This window comes from Neoarius graeffei, chromosome 7, assembly GCF_027579695.1.
Source record: "Neoarius graeffei isolate fNeoGra1 chromosome 7, fNeoGra1.pri, whole genome shotgun sequence".
Classification (NCBI taxonomy): domain Eukaryota; kingdom Metazoa; phylum Chordata; class Actinopteri; order Siluriformes; family Ariidae; genus Neoarius; species Neoarius graeffei.
Genome location: NC_083575.1, coordinates 31,628,218 through 31,651,602, shown reverse-complemented (window position 1 = coordinate 31,651,602; position 23,385 = coordinate 31,628,218). Strand labels below are relative to the sequence as shown.

Genomic DNA, 23,385 nt, shown 5'->3' with positions numbered 1-23,385 from the left:
ATATTGTTTGGCAGTGGGCACATAGGAAAGTGTAAAGTATAAAGTTTCAACATGTTTATCATGCTTGTGTGATAAAAACTCGCAAAGATATTTATCTAAATACACGACCTACTCATTCTAAACCTGCCGAGCTTCACTGGTGAAGTTCTCGACCCCAAAGGGTTAAGGTGACTCTTAATCTTAAGAAATTTGAGTCTCTAAGCAGTTTTCAGTAACTACTAATATATTTTTAGCATGAACACCTGAATGTACATGTAAGGAAGTGTGAGACATGCCCATTTTATAAGTATTAAAAAAGCATGTGATTTAGAGTTTGTTATAGAATTTTCATCTTACTTACCCTAGGTGACAGCTGAAACGATCATGAACAAGGCTCTGGTTAACCAAGTCACTGCTGAAAGAACAATTTAGTACAAAAATATCTAATTTAATTTTCATCACTCATCATATTGCTTAGATAATCACATTAGCTGAGACACATGTTTGGAGTGGTCTGGTTTGACTAATCCTCTAAATGTTCAGTCAACTCTAACTGCACGCTGAGATGGGTGGTGTTTTTGAAAGAATATTTTTACGTGCTTCACAACGTCTTGATCTCTTTGCAGTCGGATGGCAGTAGTTCCTCTCTGAAGAGCTCTCATTCCACTGTATGTATAATTCGTGTGGTATAATTTAGAAGACTGTAATTGATGGTCAAAATAGGCTTTATAGGTTCTTTGTGATAGGTTATGCAATACTTTCCTCCTCAGAAATCACTTGATTCTATCATCATTGCCATTCATTCATTTTTATCATCATTGAAATTCAATTCATGGAAAAGTGTGAAGTTGTCCAAATTAGTTCTATTTCTTCACTGTGTAATTTAAAAAGAAATGAGCAGTGGTTTTAAAATTTAGATTCCACATGTATTTTCTAATGTATATCATTAATGACATGGAAAGAGAGAATTATTCATGATGTTTGTAATGTATAAGTGTGATCATGTTTCCCATTTTATTAAGCTTTCAGTTTTGCTCAAGACCTTATTGGAGATTAAGGAGCTCAAGATGAAGCTTCAGAAATAGAGTACTAATTTATAATCGAGTCTGATTTAATTGTGAAGATTAGTTTTTATATACTACCGTGTACAGTTTTCACACTTGCCACCATGTACAACCCCGATTCCAAGAAAGTTGGGACAAAGTACAAATTGTAAATAAAAACGGAATGCAATGATGTGGAAGTTTCAAAACTCCATATTTTATTCAGAATAGAACATAGATGACATATCAGATGTTTAAATTGAGAAAATATATCATTTAAAGAGAAAAATTAGGTGATTTTAAATTTCATGACAACAACACATCTCAAAAAAGTTGGGACAAGGCCATGTTTACCACTGTGAGACATCCCCTTTTCTCTTTACAACAGTCTGTAAACGTCTGGGGACTGAGGAGACAAGTTGCTCAAGTTTAGGGATAGGAATGTTAACCCATTCTTGTCTAATGTAGGATTCTAGTTGCTCAACTGTCTTAGGTCTTTTTTGTTGTATCTTCCGTTTTATGATGCGCCAAATGTTTTCTGTGGGTGAAAGATCTGGACTGCAGGCTGGCCAGTTCAGTACCCGGACCCTTCTTCTACGCAGCCATGATGCTGTAATTGATGCAGTATGTGGTTTGGCATTGTCATGTTGGAAAATGCAAGGTCTTCCCTGAAAGAGACGTCGTCTGGATGGGAGCATATGTTGCTCTAGAACCTGGATATACCTTTCAGCATTGGTGTCTTTCCAGATGTGTAAGCTGCCCATGCCACACGCACTAATGCAACCCCATACCATCAGAGATGCAGGCTTCTGAACTGAGCGCTGATAACAACTTGGGTCGTCCTTCTCCTCTTTAGTCCGAATGACACGGCGTCCCTGATTTCCATAAAGAACTTCAAATTTTGACTTGTCTGACCACAGAACAGTTTTCCACTTTGCCACAGTCCATTTTAAATGAGCCTTGGCCCAGAGAAGACGTCTGCACTTCTGGATCGTGTTTAGATACGGCTTCTTCTTTGAACTATAGAGTTTTAGCTGGCAATGGCGGATGACACGGTGAATTGTGTTCACAGATAATGTTCTCTGGAAATATTCCTGAGCCCATTTTGTGATTTTCACTACAGAAGCATGCCTGTATGTGATGCAGTGCCGTCTAAGAGCCCGAAGATCACGGGCACCCAGTATGGTTTTCCGGCCTCGACCCTTACTCACAGAGATTCTTCCAGATTCTCTGAATCTTTTGATGATATTATGCACTGTAGATGATGATATGTTCAAACTCTTTGCAATTTTACACTGTCGAACTCCTTTCTGATATTGCTCCACTATTTGTCGGTGCAGAATTAGGGGGATTGGTGATCCTCTTCCCATCTTTACTTCTGAAAGTCGCTGCCACTCCAAGATGCTCTTTTTATACCCAGTCATGTTAATGACCTATTGCCAATTGACCTAATGAGTTGCAATTTGGTCCTCCAGCTGTTCCTTTTTTGTACCTTTAACTTTTCCAGCCTCTTATTGCCCTGTCCCAACTTTTTTGAGATGTGTTGCTGTCATGAAATTTCAAGTGAGCCAATATTTGGCATGAAATTTCAAAATGTCTCACTTTCGACATTTGATATGTTGTCTATGTTCTATTGTGAATACAATATCAGTTTTTGAGATTTGTAAATTATTGCATTCCGTTTTTTTTTTAACAATTTGTACTTTGTCCCAACTTTTTTGGAATCGGGGTTGTAGTATAGTGTAAATAATTACAGTTCAGTGTATCTGTTTTTATTCTATCCACATTCACTGGATTTGAGCAATCACACGCTCTGATTGGCTACTCTACTACTAGGATATTAGCTCATATACCATGAGTAGAGAAAAACAAAATGGCGGAGCGTGTTGCTGAACCAACCCAGGGCGAAATAAAAACTGCTTGAAAACAAAACCCCAAAAAATGTTAACAAGAATTTAAAAGAAACAGAAATAGTTTATAGAATAGAATAGAATATAGTTTTTTGTTTGTTTTTGTTTGTCCCCCCCCAATATCTCCTGTTCCACACTCCAGCCCAGTTGGTGGCGGTAATGCACTTTTAAGTTGGTTTGCCAACCACCAAAACACCCTAAAGAAGAAGAACCTTCCCCCCCCAAAAAAAAAAATCTACACACAAAAAAGCAACAAAATATGGAATAAAAGTATTTGATGGTAAGAACATTTTTTTTTTCAAGTATTGTTTTATAGCATTTTTCACAAATTGCTACTGTCATTTCGCCGGTTTGTTTGCATTCTAAGCAGAAATGGTTTTGTCGGACGTTTTGTATAAAGTTTTTATTTATCAAAATTTGCAAAAAATAAAAATGCTCCGTTTCTCAAAATCCAGTGACTGTGGATAGAATAAAGAGTCATTCCACTCAATCTCATCGTACATGGCTTATAGCCAACTCGACTCAATTTCGTGGAATAACTGTTAAATAACTTGCTTTAATATGAATGGAAATGCTGTATTTGTCTCTTGTATAATGTGATAAGAAGCGTAAATACTGTATCAGTTTTAACTGACCTGATCACTTCAGTGACCGTCATTCATAACATTCAGTCTACTGGTGGTTTCTGTTTTTCTGTATAGCATAGACTCATCTGTCCCACGTAGCACGAGTTAATTATATGCTCTCTTCCTTTTAGAGCTCAGTGTATAATGACCTTCATAGGAAGTCTGCTTCCTACAGGAAAAAACCTGACCTACTGGTCAGTGCTTCTGACTCTGAGTAAAAATTTCTCAAAGTAAAACGTGTGTGTGTGTGTGTGTGTGTGTAGTACTGTGCCAAAGTCTTAGGCACGTGTAAAGAAATGCTGTAGACCAAAATGGCTTAAAAATAATGAAATGAAATGTTTCAACATTAAAAAAAAATACTATAAACAGCAGTAAGCCATAATAAGTGAAACAAAGTCAATATTTGGTGCGAGACGACCTTTTGCTTTAAAAAAAAATATATATATTAGTCTGAGGTCCAGTGAGTGCAGTTTGATGCGGAAATGAGCTGTAGGTTTTACTGAGCATCTTCCAGAACCAGCCACAGTTCTTCTGAACACTTTGACCGTCACACTCGCTTCTTCATTTTGCAGCAAAACCCAGTAGCCTTCATTATGTTTTCTTTTTAAATCTGAAACGTGCTCTCTTACGGAATATGCTGCTCAGATACAAACTTTTTTTTTGTGCTGGAAAACAAACGTTTGGAATGCTAAACTGTTTTTGTACCGACTTGATAATGTAGAAGTCATAAAATAGAAATCTATAACAAAGTTTGGATGAAAAAAAAATAGGGGGGGTCTAAGACTTTTGCACAGTAGTGTGTGTGTGTGTGTGTGTGTGTGTGTGAGTGAATATATCCATACATACATACAGGGTGATTTTAAAAAATGAGATATAATTTCACAACCTAATAACTTTGCCAATTCTCGTCCAATTGACCTCAAATTTTAACAGCACGTGTGGAAACACGTCAAAATTTTATGTTGAATGTTTTTTGTTTTGATCTTTTTAGGTATAGAAACGCCATTCGCTGGAAAAGAAAAGGCGTTTTGTGTGTTAGAGTACGCTTGAACACAGTCGAACAAGACTGTGCAGCGTGCATTTATGAGAGAATTCTGTAAAAATGCACCAACTGCAATGCAGATTTGGACACGGCACAGAAAGTTCAAAGAGGAAGGCTGGGTTAGGGTTAGGCGTGCATATTGAACATTTGTGAAATCGTTCATGGAATCTACATATGTTTGAATTTCTCATTCAAATTTTGAGGAATACATCTTCGATTGCTCAACATTAAGCCTGTTCAGTTTCATTTGCCTAAACTATGTACAGTGGGGCAAAAAAGTATTTAGTCAGTCACCAATTGTGCAAGTTCTCCCACTTAAAAAGATGAGAGAGGCCTGTAATTTTCATCATAGGTACACTTCAACTATGAGAGACAGAATGGGGGGAAAGAATCCAGAAAATCACATTGTCTGATTTTTAAAGAATTTATTTGCAAATTATGGTGGAAAATAAGTATTTGGTCAATAACAAAAGTTCATCTCAGTACTTTGTTATATACCCTTTGTTATATACCCTTTGTTGGCAATGACAGAGGTCAAACGTTTTCTGTAAGTCTTCACAAGGTTTTCACACACTGTTGCTGGTATTTTGGCCCATTCCTCCATGCAGATCTCCTCTAGAGCAGTGATGTTTTGGGGCTGTCGCTGGGCAACACGGACTTTCAACTCCCTCCAAAGATTTTCTATGGGGTTGAGATCTGGAGACTGGCTAGGCCACTCCAGGACCTTGAAATGCTTCTTACAAAGCCACTCCTTCGTTGCCCGGGCGGTGCGTTTGGGATCATTGTCATGCTGAAAGACCCTGCCACGTTTAATCTTCAATGCCCTTGCTGATGGAAGGAGGTTTTCACTCAAAATCTCACGATACATGGCGCCATTCATTCTTTCCTTTACACGGATCAGTCGTCCTGGTCCCTTTGCAGAAAAACAGCCCCAAAGCATGATGTTTCCACACCCATGCTTCACAGTAGGTATGGTGTTCTTTGGATGCAACTCAGCATTCTTTCTCCTCCAAACACGACAAGTTGAGTTTTTACCAAAAAGTTCTATTTTGGTTTCGTCTGACCATATGACATTCTCCCAATCTTCTTCTGGATCATCCAAATGCTCTCTAGTAAACTTCAGACGGGCCTGGACATGTACTGGCTTAAGCAGGGGGACACGTCTGGCACTGCAGGATTTGAGTCCCTGGCGGCGTAGTGTGTTACTGATGGTAGCCTTTGTTACTTTGGTCCCAGCTCTCTGCAGGTCATTCACTAGGTCCCCCCGTGTGGTTCTGGGATTTTTGCTCACCGTTCTTGTGATCATTTTGACCCCACAGGGTGAGATCTTGCGTGGAGCCCCAGATCGAGGGAGATTATCAGTGGTCTTGTATGCCTTCCATTTTCTAATAATTGCTCCCACAGTTGATTTCTTCACACCAAGCTGCTTACCTATTGCAGATTCAGTCTTCCCAGCCTGGTGCAGGTCTACAATTTTGTTTCTGGTGTCCTTTGACAGCTCTTTGGTCTTGGCCATAGTGGAGTTTGGAGTGTGACTGTTTGAGGTTGTGGACAGGTGTCTTTTATACTGATAACGAGTTCAAACAGGTGCCATTAATACAGGTAACGAGTGGAGGACAGAGGAGCCTCTTAAAGAAGTTGTTACAGGTCTGTGAGAGCCAGAAATCTTGCTTGTTTGTAGGTGACCAAATACTTATTTTACCGAGGAATTTACCAATTAATTCATTAAAAATCCTACAATGTGATTTCCTGGATTCTTTCCCCCCATTCTGTCTCTCATAGTTGAAGTGTACCTATGATGAAAATTACAGGCCTCTCTCATCTTTTTAAGTGGGAGAACTTGCACAATTGGTGGCTGACTAAATACTTTTTTGCCCCACTGTAGTTTCTGGGCTATTAACGTCTCAAATAATATAAAATTTTTTGAAACACCCTCTGTGTGTGTGTGTGTGCACGCGCGCGCGCACACTTTCTAAAATGTGTGTGCTGTTTTCCAAGCCATATATAATGCTTTAGCCACATCCACAGTGATCGGAAACTTGCATTTGTGTTCTGCAGCTTGTGAATTGGTCAGTTACATTCCTGTGTGTTTTGCAGTTTTTCCTCTATTTCTTCTGTAAGAATATAACCTCACAGCTTTGCTTGCCATTTTTACAGGACTACAGTATCCTATTGTTTAATAAGGACAAGATAGACCTGCCACAATAGTGTGATACCGGCTGTATGGCATGTAACGCTGCTTTCTGTAGTGTCATAAATGTAATTACATTGTAGTATGTTAATGTAGTGTTTCATGATTCCTTTTAGGAACAATATAACTTAAAATATTTATTTTAAATAGACAGCTTTTGATCAACATTTATCATGTATTTTCTTCCATCTAGGTTAGCTCAAAGTATCCATTGACTTTTACATGAAAACTCCACTCATCTCCAGAATTTTACAACCCCGATTCCAAAAAAGTTGGGACAAAGTACAAAATGTAAATAAAAACGGAATGCAATAATTTACAAATCTCAAAAACTGATATTGTATTCACAATAGAACATAGACAACATATCAAATGTCGAAAGTGAGACATTTTGAAATTTCATGCCAAATATTGGCTCATTTGAAATTTCATGACAGCAACACATCTCAAAAAAGTTGGGACGGGGGCAATAAGAGGCTGGAAAAGTTAAAGGTACAAAAAAGGAACAGCTGGAGGATCAAATTGCAACTCATTAGGTCAATTGGCAATAGGTCATTAACATGACTGGGTATAAAAAGAGCATCTTGGAGTGGCAGTGGCTCTCAGAAGTAAAGATGGGAAGAGGATCACCAATCCCCCTAATTCTGCGCCAACAAATAGTGGAGCAATATCAGAAAGGAGTTCGACAGTGTAAAATTGCAAAGAGTTTGAACATATCATCATCTACAGTGCATAATATCATCAAAAGATTCAGAGAATCTGGAAGAATCTCTGTGCGTAAGGGTCGAGGCCGGAAAACCATACTGGGTGCCCGTGATCTTCGGGCCCTTAGACGGCACTGCATCACATACAGGCATGCTTCTGTATTGGAAATCACAAAATGGGCTCAGGAATATTTCCAGAGAACATTATCTGTGAACACAATTCACCGTGTCATCCGCCGTTGCCAGCTAAAACTCTATAGTTCAAAGAAGAAGCCGTATCTAAACATGATCCAGAAGCGCAGACGTCTTCTCTGGGCCAAGGCTCATTTAAAATGGACTGTGGCAAAGTGGAAAACTGTTCTGTGGTCAGACAAGTCAAAATTTGAAGTTCTTTATGGAAATCAGGGACGCCGTGTCATTCGGACTAAAGAGCAGAAGGACGACCCGAGTTGTTATCAGCGCTCAGTTCAGAAGCCTGCATCTCTGATGGTATGGGGTTGCATTAGTGCGTGTGGCATGGGCAGCTTACACATCTGGAAAGACACCATCAATGCTGAAAGGTATATCCAGGTTCTAGAGCAACATATGCTCCCATCCAGACGACGTCTCTTTCAGGGAAGACCTTGCATTTTCCAACATGACAATGCCAAACCACATACTGCATCAATTACAGCATCATGGCTGCGTAGAAGAAGGGTCCGGGTACTGAACTGGCCAGCCTGCAGTCCAGATCTTTCACCCATAGAAAACATTTGGCGCATCATAAAACGGAAGATACGACAAAAAAGACCTAAGACAGTTGAGCAACTAGAATCCTACATTAGACAAGAATGGGTTAACATTCCTATCCCTAAACTTGAGCAACTTGTCTCCTCAGTCCCCAGACGTTTACAGACTGTTGTAAAGAGAAAAGGGGATGTCTCACAGTGGTAAACATGGCCTTGTCCCAACTTTTTTGAGATGTGTTGTTGTCATGAAATTTAAAATCACCTAATTTTTCTCTTTAAATGATACATTTTCTCAGTTTAAACATTTGATATGTCATCTATGTTCTATTCTGAATAAAATATGGAATTTTGAAACTTCCACATCATTGCATTCCGTTTTTATTTACAATTTGTACTTTGTCCCAACTTTTTTGGAATCGGGGTTGTAACATCCATTGTAAGATTGTTAGATTAGAAAAAGGTTATGAAAAATGTTTTTGGTTAATTAACTTAATCTTACATTGAAAATATGAGGAAAAATATAATTTCAGTAAAATTTATTATAAAAAATGAAAAAGGATTTTATTTAAAAAAAAAAAGATCTTCGCCTATAATATTTGATAATTGGAAAATGCAGAGCAAGGAATCTGGGGCCAATCCTTATTACAGATGATCTCTTGATCTTCCGTGGTCTAGGTCGTCTCTTTTTCAATTCACAGGTTTTCATTTGGGTTCAGATAAGCAGATGGGGATGGCCATGTTACAAGCTTGATTCTGTGGTTATTGAACCATTTTGTGTGGATTTTCGATGCATGATTTGGATCATTGTTTTTTCTGGAAGATTCAACCACAACCCAGTTGTAGCTCCTTTGTAGAAGTAACCAGATTGCCATGTATTCCAACAGCTTTTCCCAGGTCTCCTTGCTTTGTATTGCTTCGCAGTCGTTGGTCCTTAAGTGAAAATAATTCATGTGAACAGTGCGCGCTTTTCTTGCTAGCTGCATGGATTTATTGGTTGGTTGTAGGCAGCTTACGTCTTACCCTGCATTCACATTAATGAGCGGGAAAAGACAGAAAAGAGCACTCGAACAGAGATCATTTGTGTTCTGACCATCTCAGAGGTCCTTGATATATTTTCTGTCAAAGATCTGATTAACCGTAATGTCTGGTGTGAGGCCAAGGAGGTCATAAAATACTACACTTCAAATGTGAAGTGAAAATATCCATGAATAATATCCCAGACGAAGTCGAGGTTATTATTCACTGAGCCTCAATTGTTTTAGTATAAATACACAGGTGATTGTTAAATTTTTTTTTTAAATCTCATCTCATTATCTCTAGCCGCTTTATCCTGTTCTACAGGGTCGCAGGCAAGCTGGAGCCTATCCCAGCTGACTACGGGCGAAAGGCGGGGTACACCCTGGACAAGTCGCCAGGTCATCACAGGGCTGACACATAGACACAGACAACCATTCACACTCACATTCACACCTACGGTCAATTTAGAGTCACCAGTTAACCTAACCTGCATGTCTTTGGACTGTGGGGGAAACCGGAGCACCCGGAGGAAACCCACGCGGACACGGGGAGAACATGCAAACTCCACACAGAAAGGTCCTCGCCGGCCACGGGGCTCGAACCCGGACCTTCTTGCTGTGAGGCGACAGCGCTAACCACTACACCACCGTGCCACCCTTTAAAAATCATATTAAAAATAATTTATTTCTAATTTCAAAAGTGGTATGCATGGGGGCGTCGTGGCTCAATTGGATAAGGCGCCATACCATAAATCCGGGGACCCGGGTTCGATTCCGACCCGAGGTCATTTCCCGATCCCTCCCCGGCTCTCTCTCCCACTCATTTCCTGTCTCTACACTGTCCTATCCAATAAAAAAGGTGAAAAAAGCCCAAAAAATATCTTAAAGTGGTATGCAAATGTAATGCGAGCAGACTTGTCACATAAGCCTTGGTCACAACCAGCCGTACGTGCTCCTACAGCCGGTCTACATGCAAAAAACGCAAGAAATGCATGGAGGACGCGCGTGAAACGCACGGAGGGCGCGCGTGTGACGTGCTGATTTTCAAGCCGTAGACTGGCGATGTCATACAAACTCTACGGGCGCTTACGTTTTTTTCAGGTTGCAAGACAAACTTACGGCCAACGTGCGTCTTTCTCCACGAACAAAAAAAAAACGCAGCGATTTGGGGAAACGCCAAAAATCGCACGGCCAAAAAATCGTACGTCCGGTTGTGACCTAGGCTTTATCTGTGGCGAGTCACATAAAATACTTTGTTTTGAAATAGATCAAATAAATCACAGTTCCACCTTACCTTTGAATAGTTTTAGACTAAACTTCGGAGCATCTTTCGTGCTTTTAGGAACAGCGTTTTCTTTCATAATTTCTAATTCTTCCTCAGTGTGACAAAGCGATCGGCTGCCATTTTGTCGAGTCGCTCATCGAGAAATAGTCCGAATCTTTCAACCAATCAGCGCGTGCAATTTCCTCTAATCACCTCCGTATTTATACTAATTAAAAATAAATAGAAGCTGCTTCTGTTATTACATCAGTTTGCAAGAGGAAGGGGATGGGACGTATAAAGTTGAGAACGTTTTTGCGTATGCATGGACTCTGGATTTAACGATGAGGTAAAACTTATCTGTTCCCGATTTCTGTTGCTTCAGGATGATTTTTATAGAACTGCTACAAGAAGCAATGTGAAGCATTATAATCACAGTGTAATTTTTCTTGACATTGCATCAATCCCCTTGAACATTTTATATATTCAGTGTTTTCTTTCCTAGTCTGTTTATATTTTTGTACAAATTTGCACACTTGATTTTTGTTTTGTTTTGATATATCCTCACCATAGACAGGATTGTATTATGACCAAAGGAAATACAGCACTCTAAAGAGCTCCAAACCATCTTCTCCTCTCTCCTCCACTGTCTCGACCCATCAGCCGCTGGTTTGTCTTTCCTTCTGTCTGTTGTCCACATACACTGTCTTTATGTTGAAAGACTGTTTTGTCGTCAGACATTGTCGTTTCAAGGCCAGAAGTATTTCAGCACTTGTTTTATGAGTAGAGGTGCGTGTGAGTATTCATGTGCAAGTACGTACAGTGCTATGCAAAAGTCTTGGGCACATGTAAAGAAATCTTTTAAAGCAAAGATGCCTTCAAACTTTATGATCTTAAACGTTTTATACATAAAAAATATAAAGCGCAGTAAACACAAACTAAACAGAGTCAGTATTGGGCATGACAAAGCCGTGTGTTTAAAGGAGAACTGAAGTCATGTTTAAACTTGCTTTATTTCTTAATCAACGTGTTATTCAATTCCGTTTTCGGTTTTAGTAACCTTATATCGTGACTCGTATTGGCAGCTAATCGCAATCGGCCTATTCGGTTTTTAGCCATGCTGAATGTAGTTCGTTTGGTCCACGGCAGGCGTCGTTTATCCGCACGATCTTCACCGGACTTGTGCGAGACTTCGAAACTTGAAGTGTCAGCCAGGTGTCCTCGGCATCTTGTGTCATATTTATCCCACCAAATGAACTTTTTTTTTTTTTTCCAAATGAACTCTTGCACAAAAACGAGTTTAAATGACGATTACTGCCTCCTTTTTTCAAACTTTCCTGATTGCTATCAAAACAAACAAAACTTCCAGCTCGATTACGTCAGCATTCGAAAGAGGGCGCGGGCATCTTTTGACAACGTCGGCAGACGTCGGTCACTTCGATTTCTGCTGTATGTTTTACTTCCGTCCTACGATGTCTCGCACAGGTCTCAACAAATCTCGTTTACGGCTATCGCTTTGACATGTGGACTGATATATTACAGAGCGTATTTCAAACACTCATAAAATTGCTATAGCAGCGACAAAATAGCGATCAAAAATGCATTCCTATATTTAATTAAAAAAAATAGAGAAATAGAATTTTGATAATTTATCAAAATTTCTTCAGTTCTCCTTTAAAACTGCATCAGTACTCATTTTGTGCAGTTTTATAAAGATTTTTTTAAAGCATCTACACTGCCGTTCAAAAGTTTGGGGTCACTTTGAAATGTCCTTATTTTTGAAAGAAAAGCACTGTTCTTTTCAATGAAGATCACGTTAAACTAATCAGAAATGCACTCTATACATTGCTAATGTGGTAAACGACTATTCTAGCTGCAAATGTCTGGTTTTTGGTGCAATATCTCCATAGGTGTATAGAGGCCCATTTCCAGCAACTCTCACTCCAGTGTTCTAATGGTACAATGTGTTTGCTCATTGCCTCAGAAGGCTAATGGATGATTAGAAAACCCTTGTACAATCATGTTAGCACAGCTGAAAACAGTTGAGCTCTTTAGAGAAGCTACAGTGGTGCTTGAAAGTTTATGAACCCTTGAGAATTTTCTATATTTCTGCATAAATATGATCGAAAACATCATCAGATTTTCACACAAGTCCTAAAAGTAGATAAAGAGAACCCAGTTAAACAAATGAGACAAAAATATTATACTTGGTCATTTATTTACTGAGGAAAATGATCCAATATTACATATCTGTGAGTGGCAAAAGTATGTGAACCTCAAGGATTAGCAGTTAATTTGAAGGTGAAATTAGAGTCAGGTGTTTTCAATCAATGGGATGACAATCAGGTGTGGGTGGGCACCCTGTTTTATTTAAAGAACAGGGATCTATCAAAGTCTGATCTTCACAACACGTTTGTGGAAGTGTATCATGGCATGAACAAAGGAGATTTCTGAGGAGCTCAGAAAAAGCGTTGCTGATGCTCATCAGGCTGGAAAAGGTTCCAAAACCATCTCTAAAGAGTTTGGACTCCACCAATCCACAGTCAGACAGATTGTGTACAAATGAAGGAAATTCAAGACCATTGTTACCCTCCCCAGGAGTGGTTGACCAACAAAGATCACTCCAAGAGCAAGGCGTGTAATAGTCGGCAAGGTCACAAAAGACCCCAGGGTAACTTCTAAGCAACTGAAGGCCTCTCTCACATTGGCGAATGTTAATGTTCATGAGTCCACCATCAGGAGAACACTGAACAACAATGGTGTGCATGGCAGGGTTGCAAGGAGAAATCCACTGCTCTCCAAATAGAACATTGCTGCTTGTCTGCAGTTTGCTAAAGATCACGTGGACAAGCCAGAAGGCTATTGGAAAAATGTTTTGTGGATGGATGAGACCAAAATAGAACTTTTTGGTTTAAATGTTTGGAGAAAAGAAAACACTGCATTCCAGCATAAGAACCTTATCCCATCTGTGAAACATGGTGGTGGTAGTATCATGGTTTGGGCCCTTTTGCTGCATCTGGGCCAGGACGGCTTGTCATCATTGATGGAACAATGAATTCTGAATTATACCCTTGAAGTCTAAAGGAAAATGTCAGGACATCTGTCCATGAACTGAATCTCAAGAGAAGGTGGGTCATGCAGCAAGACAACGACCCTAAGCACACAAGTCGTTCTACCAAAGAATGGTTAAAGAAGAATAAAGTGAATGTTTTGGAACGGCCAAGTCAAAGTCCTGACCTTAATCCAATTGAAATGTTGTGGAAGGACCTGAAGCGAACAGTTCATGTGAGGAAACCCACCAACATCCCAGAGCTGAAGCTGTTCTGTACGGAGGAATGGGCTAAAATTCCTCCAAGCTGGGGTGCAGGACTGATCAACAGTTACCGCAAACGTTTAGTTGCAGTTATTGCTGCACAAGGGGGTCACACCAGATACTGAAAGCAAAGGTTCACATACTTTTGCCACTCACAGATATGTAATGTTGGATAATTTTCCTCAATAAATACATGACCAAGTATAATATTTTTGTCTCATTTGTTTAACTGGGTTCTCTTTATCTACTTTTAGGACTTGTGTGAAAATCTGATGTTGTTTTAGGTCATATTTATGCAGAAATGTAGAAAATTCTAAAGGGTTCACAAACTTTCAAGCACAACTGTATAAAACTAACCTTCCTTTGAGCAGATTGAGTTTCTGGAGCATCACATTTGTGGGGTCGATTAAATGCTCAAAATGGCCAGAAAAATGTCTTGACTATATTTTCTATTCGTTTTACAACTTATGGTGGTAAATAAAAGTGTGACTTTGCATGGAAAACACAAAATTGTCTGGGTGACCCCAAACTTTTGAACGGTAGTGTATCTTGGATAATCTGCCACTGTCACAGCTGCATGTCGTCCCTTACAACATTCGTTTTGCTTTTCTTTCTGTTTGTAAACATCGCTTATATATATATATATATATATATATATATATATATATATATATATATATATTAGTGCTGTCAAGCGATTAAAATATTTAATCGCGATTAATGTCGCGACTGTCATAGTTAACTCGCGATTAATCGCAATTTAATCGCACATTTTTGTCACATGAAAAACCATTGTAATTCTCTTATCAGCATAAAAAAGTGAATGGGCTTGCTCACCGTTCGAACTACGGGGGTACTCGGGGGATCCGAGATCCCCTGAAACAGACATGAGATCCCTTGAAAACATGATTTGGGAAATGTTGGGGGGTCTCTAAAATATTGGCAAAATGATGTTTATTGACATAGCAATCGTGTGTAACGGGAAGCATTTGCATATCCGAAGTGAGCGCGCGATGGAGAGCCGCGCTCTGAGACAAGCGCAAGCACCCACCCCCCAAGGGAAAATAAGGGACCCCCCTGAAAATATCGGCATAGTTCGAACACTGGTTGTACCAATGGTTTTTTTTTTATTGCAGAGCATAACATGTCTTGTCACAGCCACTGCAAAGTGGGGCTGGAGCCGCCGATGGGAAAACGAAACCTAAGCCGAGCACCGTGGCTCTTCGGGGGAGGGCAGAGGACTCTGGCTGTGCGGGGCATGGCATCATGTCACAGAGCGTTAATCTCGCGATAAAAAAATTATCGCCGTTAAAATTGAGTCAAGTTAACGCGTTAATAACGCGACATTTTTGACAGCACTAGTTTCTAATAATTAATTCTAAATTTCTTAGTAGTCTCAGAGTTTTGGAAATCTAAAACATTTTTACAGACCCAATAATGTACAAGTCATAAAATAAAAGATCTAAGACAGCATGAGTGTGTGTGTGTGTGTGTGTGTATATAAGTGCCTAAGCCTTTTGCACAGTAATCATGTTGTACTCTGAGCCTCACCCCCCCACCCCTTACAGGCTTCCAGCACTCCCTCCACTGGGCTGATGCGTAGCTACAGTGCGGTCAGTTTATCCTTAAATGCTTTTGCATGTATGTAAGTGATGGCGTGCTGTTGTATAGGAGCGCGCCATGTTGTAAGCTATGTTGTTTTTGTCAGACCCTGTGCCACCACAAAGAAAATGGGTATAATGGAACAAAATGGGTGTATTATTTCTAATAAATGTTTCTACTAGGAATATCAAGGTGGACAAATCATAAATTAATTCGCGAGTGCAACAGACTAATGTTCCAGTGTACATTACCAACTAGGCTACAAAGGATGGCTATAATATTAGGGAAACAATTTAAAAGAAGAAGCCTTTATTTTTGTCACGTGTACACTCGAGCACAGCGAAATTCCACCTCTGCATTTAACCCATCTGAAGCAGTGAACACATGCATACACACACACGAGCAATGAGCACACACACGTATACCCAGAGCAGTGGGCAGCCATACTACAGCGCCCGGGGAGAATACACTGATAATGTATGCTATATATCAGAGCAATGAAAATAAATATTTTCCAAATTAAGAAACATTTAATCTTCTGGCACATCAGCACTCGATTATTTTTAGTACTATATTAAAAGTTGATGGTGACCACAACAGAGTCATTTGTTCCCCAAGCAATGGCTAATTGGGGAGGGGGGAAAAAAAGTGAGCCCAGACACATATCTGCTAGTCCATGGCCCCTTGGCTGCTGATTTGTCTACCTTGAATATGTTCTCAGTTTTGTTTCTCACCTCATAAGGGGTGTTCACACGGCACATATTTGCATCGATGCTGCACCGATGTATTTTGTTGCGATATATCTTACACCGGTGTAAATTTTGTGGCGCGTTCACACGTCACAAACCTGCTTACTAGAGAGAAGCGTGTTAGCACCGGTGCAGCCCCACTTGCGTTCACACGGCAGTTTTTGCGACCATGCTATACGATAGTAATAATGCGGAAATGAAATATGCGCATGCGTGAAAATGTACTTCCTTTTCCCGGTTGTCATGGCATCACCAAGCGCCGGGAAAACAACGTGGATGAAGACACCAGTATTGCCAGATACTGCTAACGTTTTCCAGCCCAAAATAATGTTCAAATCCGCCAAAATGCACTTAAAACCGCCCAATCTGGCAACACTGGAAGACACGCAGTTCTGTTGTTGTTGATATTCGCCATTTTGGAAGCGCAAAATACCAGGATGCAAATTATGCAATGCCCGTATGTAATCAGCTCTCCTCACGCGTAGCGAGTCGACCACTGTAGCGTTCAGACGTCCCATTTTATATCGGTGCTGCCCCGCAAACTAGCATTGTCAGTCTGTTGGTCGGGTTCAATGCCCGAACTGATGATCACATCAGTTTTTCTTTGGCTAATCAGACACAAGGTACGCCACCACTCTTGCCGGAGCGGTTGGGGGTTAGGTGCCTTGCTCAAGGGCACTTAAGTCAATCCTGCTAGTCTGGGGAATCGAACCAGCAACCTTTTGGTCCCAAAGCTGTTTCTCTAACCATTAGGCCATGACTAGCATTTACTCCGGAGTAAATTTCTTAAACCACCTCCCGAGCAGGGTTAGATTTGCACCGGTTTAAGCAGCTTTCAGGGGCTACACCGGTATAACTTTGCACCGTGTGAACGCTCTACCGGGGCAGCCCCGGTGCTACACCGGAGTAAAAGTTGCCGTGTGAACACCCCTATAGTCTGTACAAACTTCTGTACTAAACGAAATGCATTTTTCTCATGCAGTTAAGAATAGTGTGCATGCTTTTATGTACACAACAATTTTTTTTTAATCACACAAATAAAGGAGACATGTCATTTATTAAAAATGGTTTTACTGAATAGTGGCCCTCTATTTTTGTCCTTAGGCCTCAATTTGTGATGCGGGTCTCTATGGGCCGTATGGTTCCAGAGCAGTAAGTGTTGCAAATTACAGTTTAAAGTACAGTGGGAGGTATTGGCCAGTGAAGTAATACAGAACAGTTTTGTTGCATGGAACAGGATTTCCTCAGTAAAAATACTACAGTAATTAAAGATCCTTTCTAGACTTGGTTTTATTTCATAATGCATGTCTCTGCAAATGAATATAGATATTCTGAAGGAAAAAAAAAATCAGTGATTTTTAAGTAGATGTTTAAGTGCACCGCTGCTGGGGGTTGTTTACTTGCTGCTAGTGCAATTCATATAGCCAGATCAATCAATCATGGCTTTATTTATCGTTGATATGTACAAGGCTCGTAACAAATACATTCGAACTAATAAAAGATCTAAATTAAAAATAGAAAAAAAACAAGCATTAAATTACTATAATAGATAAATATCAAATATATATCATTATATCAAGGTCTTTATATAAGACATAGTAGGGCGGCGGCGACAATTATCGACACCTTAACAATCTTTTGGCCATTGCAAAAGTAGAAAAGACTTTCAATATATAAATCGTGCACGAATAATTACTCAAACTTCCATTGGAAAAAAAACGAGTTGATTCCCGATTACTTTTGGCCCTTTTCCACTACCCTTTTTCAGCTCACTTCAGCTCACTTCAGCCCGACACGGCTCGCGTTTCGACTACCAAAAACCAGCACGACTCGGCTTGTTTCAGCCCTGCTTAGCCCCTAAAACTCGCACCGTTTTGGAGTGGGGCTGAAGCGAGCCAAAGCGAGCCGAGTGAGGCTGGGGGCGTGAGCAGACACTCCCCTGTGCACTGATTGGTGAGGAGGAGTGTCCTCACATGCCCACACACGCCCCGCGAGCGCGCTGGGATCTGTAAACACCGCAAACCCGGAAGGAGAATAATTACGAATTACGAGAATTTCTGAAGCCTTATGCGCCTCGCCTCATCTATACGCTCTTGCCAGTATCTGTTGGTGTTGTCGGTGACAACAAGCCACAGCACCAAGACCAGCAACACTAACGACTCCATGTCCTCCATGTTTATTGTTTACTATTCGGGTCGTGAGACTACCGCTTAAAAGATCACTGATGTCACTGTTTGCGCTGCTTAACGACATCACGTGACGTCCACCCACTTTCGCTAACTCCACCCAATGTGTCCACCCACTTCCAGCCAGCACGGTTCAGCACGGTTGTAGTCGAAATGCAACTCCAACAGCCCCGCTCAGCCCGACTCAGCACGGCACGGCTCAGCCCGACTCAACCGCGTTTGTAGTGGAAAAGCGGCATTAGTGTATCAGATCATGTGACACTGTTCCACAATTATCAACACTTTTGTCCACAGTTATCAACAGCGTTCCACAATTATCGACATCCAGATGATTATTTATTTATTTATTTATTTAAAAAAAGAGAAAAAAATCAGTATGTGGTATTAAGTTAACAAAGCAGTTTTATTTAAAATTTGTTTTACATAGACATATTTAGTACACAGTATCTTTTATATAAATATATCGATGTCGGTGTTTACGTAAATGAGGAAGTAATTCTAATGTTTGTAAACAAATGAACTGATAATGTTTAACCTGTGTCAGAAAATCTTTTTGTTCCACTTTCTAAGTTTTTTCGTAGATCACATTTAGTTAATCATTCGTCGTTGTTTGTATTAATTTCTAGTTTTGTAGTTTACTAATAAATGCCAACAGACGATTGACATTGTAACCGCATGAAAATCCAGGTCAAAGGTCGCATATTATTCCTCGAACCAAAATATAAAATGTCTGTTAATATTGTAATATGTAGAAGGTATTTACAACAAACTGCAAAAAAAATATTTTCTGAATGGAATAGAAAAATCTGAATATTTCAAGCATGTCATTTTTTATATGCTAGGAATTTAATTCTTGTCTCAGCACTTATTTTTTGAAAGTACTTCATCTACTTCAACAATGTTACACAAAGATCGATAAATACAGTGGGGCAAAAAAGTATTTAGTCAGTCACCAATTGTGCAAGTTCTCCCACTTAAAAAGATGAGAGAGGCCTGTAATTTTCATCATAATTATACCTCAACTATGAGAGACAGAATGAGAAAAAAAAATCCAGAAAATCACATTTGTCTGATTTTTAAAGAATTTATTTGCAAATTATGGTGGAAAATAAGTATTTGGTCAATAACAAAAGTTCATCTCAATACTTTGTTATATACCCTTTGTTGGCAATGACAGAGGTCAAACGTTTTCTGTAAGTCTTCACAAGGTTTTCACACACTGTTGCTGGTATTTTGGCCCATTCCTCCATGCAGATCTCCTCTAGAGCAGTGATGTTTTGGGGCTGTCGCTGGGCAACACGGACTTTCAACTCCCCCCAAAGATTTTCTATGGGGTTGAGATCTGGAGACTGGCTAGGCCACTCCAGGACCTTGAAATGCTTCTTACGAAGCCACTCCTTCATTGCCCGGGCGGTGTGTTTGGGATCATTGTCATGCTGAAAGACCCAGCCACGTTTCATCTTCAATGCCCTTGCTGATGGAAGGAGGTTTTCACTCAAAATCTCACGATACATGGCCCCATTCATTCTTTCCTTTACACGGATCAGTCGTCCTGGTCCCTTTGCAGAAAAACAGCCCCAAAGCATGATGTTTCCACCCCCATGCTTCACAGTAGGTATGGTGTTCTTTGGATGCAACTCAGCATTCTTTCTCCTCCAAACACGACAAGTTGAGTTTTTACCAAAAAGTTCTATTTTGGTTTCATCTGACCATATGACATTCTCCCAATCCTCTTCTGGATCATCCAAATGCTCTCTAGCAAACTTCAGACGGGCCTGGACATGTACTGGCTTAAGCAGGGGGACACGTCTGGCACTGCAGGATTTGAGTCCCTGGCGGCGTAGTGTGTTACTGATGGTAGCCTTTGTTACTTTGGTCCCAGCTCTCTGCAGGTCATTCACTAGGTCCCCCCGTGTGGTTCTGGGATTTTTGCTCACCATTCTTGTGATCATTTTGACCCCACGGGGTGAGATCTTGCGTGGAGCCCCAGATCGAGGGAGATTATCAGTGGTCTTGTATGTCTTCCATTTTCTAATAATTGCTCCCACAGTTGATTTCTTCACACCAAGCTGCTTACCTATTGCAGATTCAGTCTTCCCAGCCTGGTGCAGGTCTACAATTTTGTTTCTGGTGTCCTTTGACAGCTCTTTGGTCTTGGCCATAGTGGAGTTTGGAGTGTGACTGTTTGAGGTTGGGGACAGGTGTCTTTTATACTGATAACGAATTCAAACAGGTGCCATTAATACAGGTAACAAGTGGAGGACGGCGGAGCCTCTTAAAGAAGTTGTTACAGGTCTGTGAGAGCCAGAAGTCTTGCTTGTTTGTAGGTGACCAAATACTTATTTTACCGAGGAATTTACCAATTAATTCATTAAAAAACCTACAATGTGATTTCCTGGATTCTTTCCCCCCATTCTGTCTCTCATAGTTGAGGTATACCTCTGATGAAAATTACAGGCCTCTCTCATCTTTTTAAGTGGGAGAACTTGCACAATTGGTGGCTGACTAAATACTTTCTTGCCCCACTGTAACAGTTGTAAATGTCACTTAATTCCACAGGGTGTCGATAATGGTGGACACCATTGAAAGTGATCACGATTATCGACACCTCACGTGACTTCTCAAAGACGCATTTAGATACAAAATGGCGACTGTCAAATGAAAGAGTAAGAAACAAAGTACAACCCCAGTTCCAAAAAAGTTGGGATGCTTTGTAAACTGTAAATAAAAACAGAATCATGGAAACCTTATATTTCATTGAAAATAGTACAAAGACTACATATCAAATGTTGAAACTGACCAATTTTTTTGTTTTTTTAAAAATATATGCTCATTTTGAGTTTGATGTCAGCAACACTTTTCAGAAAAGTTGGGACAGAGGCAGGTTTACCACTGTGTTGCATTACCTCTACTTTTAACAACACTCTGTAAATGTTTAGGAACTGAGGAGACCAGTTGCTGTAGTTTTGAAAGAGAAATGTTGTCCCATTCTTCCCTGATATATAATTTCAGTTGCCCAACAGTTTGGGGTTTCCTATGTCGTATTTTGCGCTTCATAATGCGCCAAATGTTTTAAATAGGAGACAGGTCTGGACTGCAGGCAGGCCAGTTGAGCACCTGGACTCTTTTACTACAGAGCCATGCAGTTTTAATATGTGCAGAAAGCGGTTCGGCATTGTCTTGCTGAAAGAAGGAAGGCCTTCCCTGAAAAAGATTTTGTCTGGATGGCAGCATATCGCTCTGAAACATGTATAGATCATTCAGCATTAATTCTGTCTTCCCAGATGTACAAGCTACCCATGTCATGTGCACTAATGCCCCCTCATATCATCACAGATGCTGGCTTTTGAACTGTGCACTGATAACAAGCCGGATGGTTCCTCTCCTCTTTAGCCTGGAGGATGTGGTGTCCATGATTTCTAAAAAGAATTTCTACTTTTGATTTGTCAAACCTCGGGACAATTTTCCATTTCGCCTCAGTCTATCGTAAAAGAGCTCGGGCCCAGAGAAGGTGGTGGTGTTTCTGGATATTGTTTATATCTGGTTTTAACTTGCATTTGTGGATGCAGTAATGAACTGTTTTCACAGATGATGGTTTTCTGAAGTGTTCCTGAGCCCATACAGTGATTTCCACTACAGACAAGTGTCTGCTTTTAATGCAGTGTCTCCTGAGGGCCTGAAGATCACAGGCGACCAGTGTCAGTTTTCAGCCTTGTGTCTTGCATACAGAGATTTCTCCAGATTCTCTGAATCTTTTAATGATATTATGTACCATAGATGACGTGATTCCCAAATCCTTTGCAATTTTACATTGAGGAACGTTATTCTTCAATTGTTGCACTGTTTGCCTACGCAGTCTTTCACAGAGCGGTGAACCCCTCCCCATCTTTACTTCTGAGAGACTCCGCCTCTCTGGGATGCTCTTTTTATACCCAATCATGTTACTGACCTGTTGCCAATTAACCAAATTAGGCTTTGTGTTTGTTTTTTCACATTACACAACTTTTTCAGTCTTTTGTTACCCCTGTCCCAACTTTTCTGAAACGTGTTGCTGACATCAAATTTAAAATGAGCATATGTTTTTCAAAAAACAATAAAAATGTTTCAGTTTCAACATTTGATATGTTATATTTGTACTATTTTCAACGAAATATAGGGTTTCCACGATTTACAAATTTTCATACTATGTTTTTATTTATAGTTTGCACAGCATCCCAACTTTTTTGGAATTGGGGTTGTCGGTTTGGACAAGGATATCATGAAATCTCTGTGAATTTGAGCAGTAAAAGCATGTCTATGATCTTTCCACCATGCTTACCTGCGATGATAACGTCCGGATTTCCTTCAAATTGCTGATAATGCTGAAAAAAAAAATTCCATCTCAGGTAACAAGCTGTGTCATCAAACGACAAGCTCAAAGGGTGAGGCGGGTCTTCCGGTCAATTAATTAACCAGTAATAACTACTGTAACTGAAACTCACCTTTGTAAAATTGTTTTTTATTGGTAAGTCTGAAAAGGTGTCTCATTATGGACTGTTGATAATTGTCGCCGCCGCTCGATTAAATTTAAAATGTCGTTAAGTTGAAAATATAACTAAATGCAATTTAACTCTTTTGATCACAGATATTACATTTGCACAATGTGCCACTAGTAAGATTCGTTTTCTTTGTAGCACTTTTAAACTTGATCAGAGAATCAGGTTGTCTCAGTTCTGTGGGGAGATTGTTCCACATATGAGTCACCAGAGAGGTGTCACAGCTACAGTGGTTGTGTTGGGGGGGAAGAGACAGGAATGAAAAGAGGATTCATGTAGTATGTAATTGGTTCACAGTTCTCTTTCATATCCGTTTTTCTACCTGAGAGAGTTAGACTGCTGCCTTAGCTAAACAATGATACCACCGCTGGTTATGGGGCAGGGCTTTGAACCAGAATTTTTTTCCTATTGGTTCGTTCCGAACAGAAACAGAATTTTAACGTTTCCGGTTTTGGGTTCCACCATTAAATAGACGTTCCCGAACCGGTTAGAACAAAAAA

At 40.1% G+C, this 23,385-nt stretch overlaps 1 protein-coding gene across 11 annotated transcripts in view; it reads left to right on the top strand.

Annotated features, from left to right (window-relative positions):
• Nucleotides 1–23,385, top strand: part of lrrfip2 (leucine rich repeat (in FLII) interacting protein 2) — a 240,862-nt gene that overhangs the window by 117,756 nt on the left and 99,721 nt on the right. For 2 of the 11 annotated variants that reach the window (XM_060925508.1, XM_060925518.1), the window contains 5 exons: nt 606–647; nt 3,690–3,752; nt 11,074–11,169; nt 15,382–15,426; nt 17,269–17,316. The exons of the other annotated variants lie outside the window; for them this stretch is intronic. In XM_060925508.1, coding sequence (XP_060781491.1) covers nt 606–647; nt 3,690–3,752; nt 11,074–11,169; nt 15,382–15,426; nt 17,269–17,316 — 294 coding nt within the window. The remainder of the gene's footprint in view (nt 1–605; nt 648–3,689; nt 3,753–11,073; nt 11,170–15,381; nt 15,427–17,268; nt 17,317–23,385) is intronic. 11 annotated transcript variants of the gene reach the window in all.